Source organism: Quercus lobata, chromosome 11 (assembly GCF_001633185.2).
Source record: "Quercus lobata isolate SW786 chromosome 11, ValleyOak3.0 Primary Assembly, whole genome shotgun sequence".
NCBI lineage: Eukaryota > Viridiplantae > Streptophyta > Magnoliopsida > Fagales > Fagaceae > Quercus > Quercus lobata.
In genome coordinates, this window is record NC_044914.1 from 17,159,256 (window position 1) to 17,168,634 (window position 9,379).

Sequence of the window (9,379 nt, forward strand, 5' to 3'; positions counted from 1 at the left end):
ACACACTATTTGAACTTTCAGAATTCATATGCCAAAATGCATAGATATAGATAGAGTCTACTTCTTGCTTTTACTATCTGTCATATAAGTTCAAAGTTCAAACACCTGGTGAAGGAAGATTAATCAAGCAAACCATAATAAACTCAATTCTGTTTGTTTTCTATAATAACTTGTTACATAGCTTTGTCCTTCCTAATTTTGTCATTTTCCTAGTAGGCCATTTTGGGTTAGAAAGATTACTTAACTGTCATTGCGTCTTTCTCACTTCAAAGAGGATGTATTACATGGCGCACACACATCACAAAGTATCATCAAGAGATGAACTACCATACCTATAAGAGAAAGAAATGATCTGCAAATTTTCAAGAAATGATCTGTTGCCAAATCATCTTTTTCCAGGATGCAAAGCTTCAAAGTAGCTCTCCAATGGCTGAGTAGATCTCCTCCATACTTCTCACTAATATATTAATATACAATTATCAATTAATTAGTACAAGAAAACAAATGCTTTTTATTAAAGAATATCTCATAACTCAATCTGATGGATTTAACCCCTTATTAATTTTGTTCTTCCAACAGTGGGTACATTTATCTATCTCCTAGGAAGGTATTCTTCAAGAGACCGTATATATTACAAAACACTTTTGATACACATATAAATCTATAAATATTGAATCATGTTTCTTACAGTTAATTACGAGAACACTTACTTGTGTTGATCCCAAACATCTATTCCTTCATCAATCATAAGTGAGAACAATATCATCCACAAATCTGGGAAGTAATCATTCAACTCTTTCTCAAGTTGCTCACTAGTTTTCTATAACAATATAAACAAACTTCAATGTATAATATTTATTAGGCAAAAATGCAAAACTGACCCTCTAACTTTCAGCCTTTTTCATTTTAGTCCTCTAACTTTTAGTTTTGTCATTTCAGTCTTCTAACTTTCAATGGTTGTCAATTCGGTACTCTGTTAAATCTCAGTTATCTACTGCCGTTAAGTGAGCCAAAACGATGTCGTTTTGACCTTTTTTTTTTTTTTTTGGTAATTAAAAAAATTAAGAAAACTGTTATTAAAAAAAAAAAAAAAAACATTCATTTTTTTTTTCTCATTTTCTCTCTCGTCGGACTCTCTCTTGCTTTCTCATTCTCTATCTCTCTGTCTCACAGTGCCATGGTGCAAGGCCTCATCGTTGCCACCGACCTCCACCCACAACCTAATAACATTAACACAGAAACAGAGAGAGAGACACACAGAGTTTTCATCACTTACCTACCCCCTCCCCTCTTCTCTCTCTCTACTTGTCTGTTCGAGTTTTTCCTCCTACCTGAGACTTTGATTTCCCTTCCATCTCACACTCCCTTTCTCTCTTTTTCTTTGTCTCCAAACCAATAACATAACCCATTTCTTCAAAAACCCTATTTCATTGCTTTATTCTCATTTTGTTTATATCAATTTCTCTCTCAAAATTGAGAGAAAAAAAAAAAAAAAAAAAAAAAAAAAAAAAAAAAAAAAAAAAAAAAAAATTTTGAATACCCATTTGGCCAAAAGTGAATCTTTCCCTCCCAGCAAACGCTTAAGCTCATGAAAACAATGGCTTTAGCTGCTGTTGTTGGTTACTAAAACCCCAAACAAAAAAGGCAAAGCAAATTCTTTCTGATTATAAATGGGTAGGAAGAAAGGAATCCACCTGTTCAATGATAAATGGGATGGGTTTTTCTCTGTTTGTGATTTGGGTTCTCCAAGTCCATGGAATCTCCAAGATGGGTCTACTTACTTTCACCCAGACGGACTCTCGCTTCTTCCCCCAAAATTCGCAATTTAGGGCTGGGGTCAGTATTACCTAGATTGTGAAGGAGATGATCATGGGAGTTTGGGTATGAAGTTTGGGTTTGAGATTATTTTCTTTGCTTTTAGATTTTGGTGGAGAGGGGGTATGAGACTTTGGGTTTCAAATTTTGGTGGAGTGAGTGACGAAGAGAGAGAGGTGGAGGCCGGCGGTGACAAGGAGGTTGTGGGTGGAGGCCGGCGGCGGCAGTGAGGCCTTGCACCACGGCATTGTGAGATTGAGTGATAGAGAATGAAAAAGCGAGAGAGAATCCGACGACAGAGAAAATGAGAAAAAAAATGAATGTTTTAAAAAAAAAAAAAAATTTAATAACAGTTTTCTTAATTTTTTTAATTAAAAAAAAAGTCAAAACGACGTCATTTTAGCTCACTTAACGGCAATAAATAACTGAGGTCTAACGGAATACCAAATTGACAACAATTGAAAGTTAAAGGACTGAAATGACAATACTGAAAGTTAGAGGACTGAAATGAAAAAGACTGAAAGTTAGAGGGTCAATTTTACATTTTTGCCTATTTATTAAGTGATAAACACGCATTAAAAATGATAAAAAAATATTATTACTAAATATAGTCTAAGTATAAATCATTCCTTTTTTATCGTTCTATTTCATTCCCTTATGAACTTCCAAACGAAACCTTATTGCAACCAAAAAAAAAATTTGAAGGACTTCTCTCCCTCTCACTGTCACATGTAATATTAATCTATCATATGGCTTGTACAAAAGAAATTGCTAAAAGAAAGTTAAAGGACAATCATATAATATGCATTTAGTTAATAATAATAAAAAATTTGAAGAACTTCTCTCACTCTCACTGCCACATGTAATATTAACCTACATATGACTAGTTCTACAACAGAAATTGGTAATTAAAAGAAAGTTAAAGGGTAATCAACTAATATGCATTTAATAAAAAAGAGAGAAGATAGATATATAAGAGTACATACACATTGCCCATCATCATTAATGTGTATTATGACATTCCGAGAGAAATAAATCTGGCTCGATGCATTATTTGAGTAACTTCTGTACTCGTACACCTTCTTATATGCTTGATCTTTCTCAGCTTTTGATGCTATGTAATTAACTAATTTAACTTTTCTCTTTTGGTAAATTTTGTACTCGTACACCACCTTATATTCTGGATCTTCCTCAAGTCTTTGCGCTTTGTTAACTTCTTCAGCTCTATATAGATCATCATATTTACCTTTCCAATTTGACGTCTTTTTCTCATAATTAAGCGACACAAGTGATAATACTGGGAATTGAAGTCTCTCTTGAGATGTCAACAGCATCGGATGATCTCTCAAATGAATAAGTTTGCACCTTTAAAAAGTAAAATGTAAAAATAATCAGAAAAGAAATTGACTTAGACATTGAAAACATAATTTTATATACATAAGAAAAACTATATGTTTCAACATAAAATATTTCCCTTCAAAAAAAGTTTTCAACTAAAATTTTATGAGGAAAATAAGTTATTCTCAAGTGGAAGAAGAGTTCTAGTTGATTTTGTTTGGTTGAAAATTTTTGCAACATGAAGATAAAGGATCACTATCTAAAAAAAATGCATTACCATTTTCTAAGATTTTATTGGTGTTTTTAATGAATCCTAAAAATGTTTTTGTTGACTATGATTTTCAGTGTACCAAATATTGAAAAATAAGAAAAATATTTTCAAGAAAATACTTTATACAAAGCCAAACGGGTTTAAATGTAAATGAGTACTTACATTTGCATTGTTTTCAAATGAGAGTAGAAATCGATCAACTCCTTATTGTTAGGATCATTTCCCAATAAGTCTTCTAATAGATTTTGTAGTTGGTCCCTTAGCTTACTCACTCCAAGTTCATTTGAGATTCTCATCAATTTGGCACGACCATTAATAATAGCAATTTCTTGAATCTTTAGTTCTCCCATATATCTTTGATTCACTAATTGAATAACACCAGCAATAAGGTCCCTTCAAACATGAAATTAAAAAGAAAAAAGTAATCAATAAATCATTATATCACGTGATAATTTTACAAAGATCATGAATATAAATTATAAGCTATTTCATACCTTACAATGATCTTGTACTTTTCATCCAATTAATAACAAGGCCAAGTCCCAGTATTTTTCTTTTTAAATTGGTCTAACGTGGAATCTATTTTCTGCACCACTAGCCAAACGTTGGGTTTACTTATAACCATGAGGGGATAAACAAATTCACCAGTTCTAAGTCCTTGGAGAAGTCTTTTGCTCATTTGAGCTTTTTCAGTATTATCAAATTCGTTAAATGATCTTCGTAGAAGTCTTCTGCATTTTATGTGCAGTTGTGAAGGATCTTAAGTATCATGACTCTCATGAGTGGATTAACGTTGATTCTGTTGGCATAACCAACCATGCTCAGAATTATTTCGGTGATGTTGTCTGTTGAATTACTAGAAATGGGGGCTCCTGTATCACAGGGCAGCAGCTTTGGTGTGGTTGAAAGTGATATTTATTGTCCCATTTTTTGGAAAGTGGTTGAAGTGAACTAAGAGCTCGATGACTCCCTGGATCTGGTGAGTCTCCTTTTCTAATTTGAGTTTCAGATCCTTATGTTTATGTAGGGGTTTTTTTTTTTGTGGAGGGGGGGGGGGGGGGGGGAAGGTCTGGATCCACAAGGAAATTTATAGATTGGAACTGGAGAGAAAAGATAACCATATTTTCTTTTTCATTGTTGACTGGAACTGAATGTCTCTATATTGCTAATCATCTAGAAGCTACACTAAAGTTTCAGTACATTACCAACCAATGTGAACTTGCTTTTGCATTTGTTAAGGATGTGATACCTGATGTTATGTTCATTTATTTTACATGAGAATCCATGCACAAGTGCTCCTGAGCCTTTTTTTTTCTTTCCCAATCAAAGTTTGTAGAGTCAGTCAACAAGCTTTACTTACCACATTAAGCTGACTCTCTCATCTTTTATTCTTTTGAAGGTTCTTCTTTTCTTCACATGTGTTGAAACATTGAAACACGATCGCTTTCTAATAGCCTGTTATATCCTTCCCTACCCCTCCTTGTCTCTCTTTCCAATGCAAGTAGCTCAATCCAACACCTATCTTCTTTTTATCAAAACCCTCCGCCTATCTATAGCCTTCCCATTAAGGGGGAGAGGTGCCACTGGGGTGCAAATGCTTGTGGCAGGTCAAACCAGCACTAGTTTTCTCCATGCTTGTGCTAGGTACCACTGCCCCTAAAACAGAACTAATGTTACAATTAAGTTTTCTGCCTTTCATTTCTAGTTTTCTCAATTGTTCTCGTGATAAATTACTTGCAGTTAAAGGCATAATATTATGGGTTTTATTATGCAATTGGGTTCAGCTTGATGGTTTTGTATTAGGGTTTCTGGGGTTAATTTATTTCATTGACTGTTTAGTTTAATTGGCTTTATTTTTTATGACTCTTTTTGATTTTGGGATTTTTGAATTTTAGGGTTTTATTGGAGGAATTGCGATTGCCTTCATTAGGAGTGGATCTTAGCAAGCCTCTTTACGTTTGTGTGTCTGTGTACAAGGGCATTTCCTCTTATATCATCTATTCCATCAAGATCAAATTGAGTAATGTACTACCATCCTGCAATGCACCAACATCAACATTAACCCAATGCCATATCAATTAGAAAAGCTGAGATTTGGATTTGCATCTCTCATATATGCATTAGTTTGTTAAAATGGTTGATCTATGATTCTTTGATCAGAATGTTTCGTTTTTGGAAATTGGGTTGGTTTGTTTTTGTCATTGGTATCATATATACCATGTTTTTTTTTTTTAATTACTGCTGAGGTCAATGGGTTCTTGAATTTGGGCATTCATAAATCAACATACTCTGTGTATGTGAAAGCTATACTATACTGTTGTCAGTTTCTTGTTGTGCTGGAATTGTGATTAATCTTAGGTCGATTATTCCTATAATTTTTTTTTTCTTTTTAATGAAAGCCATTGTCTGTCACATATAATTTGTTGAAAATTCAAACCCAAGTGTGATTGTTTGGAGGTAGTTGCTGTCAGTATGGACAATGATCTGTTGCTATAGTGGTGGAAAGTGTGGTGTGTATTTTTTTAATTAAATCATATGAAATATAGGCTGTGTGATATCTCAAATGTAATATGATTGTTGAACACACTAGTACCATGATTATTATTTGACTTATTGAACTCACTTCTTTGAGATTTAAATTTGTCATCGGACTACTTATCAAAAAAAAAAAAAAAAAGGTCATGGGACTAAGATACTAGTGGCTCATTTTTTAAGAGAATTTCTAAGAACAAAGAAGGAATTGTATAGATGTAAAAGGGTTTTAAATGCTTTTGAAGCTTAACACGCCAAATTCTTAATTTGTCAGTGCATTGCTCATCTCTCTCTCTCTTAATGCTTTTATTGGAGTTCTGTTTTCTCTTAGGAAGTTATCTGATTAAATTTCTAATTGATATATCCATATGGAATAAAGATGGTTCTCTAATACAAATGATAATCTAGTTCATTGATTTTGTAGTATGCAGCAATATCTTTTCATTTCTAGATATAGAATCACTTAAGGGGAAGAAGCTTTACTATAGTGTGTCGGTGTTGTGGAGAGGCAGTGGATCACTTGTTGGTTCACTGCAAGGTTGCGTACCAATTGTGGAGTCTTGCTTTGAGATCTTTTTGTGTCTCTTGTTTTACCTGAGAGAGTGGTTGACCTTTTGTTTGGGTGGTACAATTGGTTGGGGAAGCACTCCTCGGGTATTAGGAACTTGGTGCCATTATGCTTGATGTGGACAATTTGGAGGAACGAAACAGGCGTACATTTGAGGATTTGGAGAGTATGGGGGACAAGCTCATTGCCTCATTTATAGACTCTTTGTTTGATTGGTCTCATGCTTAGGGATTCACATCTAGTGATTCCATTCCCATGTTTTTTGAGTCTCTTTCTTGTTGTACATAGCTTCTGTTTTTTTGGCATAATTATTTTGGCTACTTTATGCTTTCTTTTTTTAAATTAAGCATTCTTGTCTTTCAAAATATTAATTGTTGAGATGGGATCTTTTTTGGTTTATTAGAAAATTGATCTGCTTTCTCCATGTTACATGTGGTTTTGAAGGATCTTAAGTACCTTGACTCTCATGAGTGGGTGAAAGTTGAGGGGAATTCTGCTACTGTTGGTATAACCGACCATGCTCAGGATCATTTAGGTGATGTTGTCTACATTGAATTATCGGAAGTGGGAGCTCCAGTATCACAGGGCGACAGCTTTGGTGTGGTTGAAAGTGTCAAGGCTACTAATGATATTAATTCTCCCATTTCAGGGAAAGTGGTTGAAGTAAACGAAGAGCTCAATGACTCCCCTGGTCTGGTGAGTCTCCTTTTTTAATTTGAGTTTCAGTGCTGTATGTTTTTCTTTTTCTTTTTTTGTTTTGTTTTTCTTTTTTCTTTTTTTTTTTTTTTTTTTTTTTTTTTGGTGTATTGGGTCTGGATCAACAAGTAAAGTCATAGATTGGAACAGGAGAGAAATGATAACGGTATTTTCTTTTTCATGGTTGACTGAAACTGAATGTCTCAAAATTGAATTTTGTGCTAATGCACTTCAGAGTTGAGATTTTGGGGGAGGAGTGGTTATGAACTGATTTGAACCGTGCCCAATCTTCATCTTTTGACATCAATGCATAAACGAAACATGTCAGAGGCTCAAATTTTGTCTCTGTTTATTTAAATGCTCTGAATTCAGAGAGTTCTGACTATGAACAAATTTTGCCTGCTGAATTGTGTGCTAGCTATTGTAGCTGGGCATATTTTACTATTTCTCTTTGTTGTCTTCATCTTGCCCAGCATATCTTGTCCCCATGTTGCTTTTTGTCTGGTGTGCATGGTTCTTCTCTCCTTTTGGGTAGGGCTTCTAAGTCAAGTTTCCTTCTGCTTCCTGAAATTTTTTTTTTAGTTACCTTAAACGGCCTATAGTTAAATATAGTTCCTTCTAGTATGCAAGTTGTTAGGCAATGTCCCTAGTAGCCAATATTTGGAACACAATCAAGAGCAGAATAGACCATAAGGGAAACTCTCATGCTACTAAACTTATTGAGCTTAAGGTTGATGCTGGTAATCATCAGAATAAATTTATGTCTCTGAAAATGTTGGTTAACCACCTTCATTGTGTTAAAAAATTCATTCACAATTCCAGTTTCCTTTAATTGGTGAAGTTTGACATATTTGCTGCCATCAAGAATATGTTTCTTCCTTCATTTCTTTTATGCTTATTTCTGATGTATCTGTCTTGATGTGGATTAACTCAAGCCCATATGACAAAGGATGGATAATTAAGGTTGAGGTGAGCGATAGTGGTGAATTGAAGAGCTTGATGGATGCAGATAAGTACACCAAGTTCTGTGAAGAAGATAATATTCACTGAGTGACTATGGCCACGAAGAACTTTGGGCAATTTTCATGTAGGGGTTGTTCATGGATAATCACGATAAATTACACAATCCTTTAAGTGTGTGGTGCACATATCTTTCTTTCTATTTTTATCCAAACGTGTGCTTTCGCGGTTCTTCTTTTGTTACCTGAGAGCTATAAATTTAGTGGATTTCTTAAGCAAATAATCATTCTGGGTTTTTAGTTTCATCTATTGGTGCTGTTTAGGCAGGTTTGTGGTTTGAGAACCATTTTCATAATATTCGTTTGAGTTGAATACTTATTCAACATATGGGATCTCATTTTCTTGATGCATGGAGAACGCTTTCTTATTCACTTTCTCTTGTTAGTTACATGAAGTTCAGAAGGTGGATGTCAACGGATGCTAAAGAAATTTATATTCTTTGGAATTAAATCATTTTGGCTAAATATCATCGTTCACTAATTGCAACCTGTATTGCCATTTTTCTATATTGTCAGTGGTATCATTCTCCCAAATTTGGTGTTAGGTTTTAATGACGAAATCACATTAATTTATTCAATTCCATTTCCATCTACTTCTTTTTCCCAGGATATTTCACTTTATCATTGTATCAAAGCAATGATACTGAGTTTGAATCTTGTCTCTATTTTAACTCCCGTTTAAAAATTAAAAATTTCGCATATTAGGTCTCGGTGAAGGAAGCTTATACCCACGTGTCAGGGAGCATTAAAACAATGATTTGTGATTAAATTCATACTTTTTATCAAGCTTTAGGAATTGGCGATACTTCCCATTTTAAGTATTAGTCCTTTTCTTTTTCTTTTTTTCTTAAAAAAAAAAAAAATAAAAAAAATAAAAAAAAACTAGATTGCATATTCATATTGAGCTTAAAATAAAAGTAAATAAAAACAGAGCATGTACTGAACCCATTAAGATGGTGAGATGTGTTCAAAAGTGGACACGTGTTATAATCTCAACGGGTCTAGTGCAATTGAACACTGGACCCAAACCTCACCCATAAAAACAAAGCTAAAACTACAAACAAAAGTAAATATAGATATAAATATGTGGAAGAGAGAGCCTTGGCACATTGAATTATCTCTTCACTGTTAGAACACATG

General features: G+C 33.9%; 1 protein-coding gene across 4 annotated transcripts; it reads left to right on the forward strand.

Moving 5' to 3' along the window:
* The first annotated feature begins 3,973 nt into the window (after positions 1-3,973).
* Positions 3,974-8,611, forward strand: LOC115968550 (glycine cleavage system H protein 2, mitochondrial-like). 4 transcript variants are annotated; one of them, XM_031087969.1, is made up of 4 exons: positions 3,974-4,403; positions 5,320-5,449; positions 6,969-7,220; positions 8,156-8,611. In XM_031087969.1, the coding sequence occupies exons 1-4, from the start codon at positions 4,387-4,389 to the stop codon at positions 8,162-8,164; spliced, it is 408 nt and encodes a 135-aa protein (XP_030943829.1). In that variant the 5' UTR covers positions 3,974-4,386; the 3' UTR covers positions 8,165-8,611. The 4 variants fall into 4 exon arrangements, 2 of the variants coding, with proteins under 2 accessions (XP_030943829.1, XP_030943828.1); XM_031087968.1 differs by lacking the exon at positions 3,974-4,403 and adding an exon at positions 4,499-5,068; XR_004086766.1 differs by lacking the exon at positions 5,320-5,449 and having other exon boundaries at positions 5,882-7,220.
* Positions 8,612-9,379: the final 768 nt, after the last annotated feature.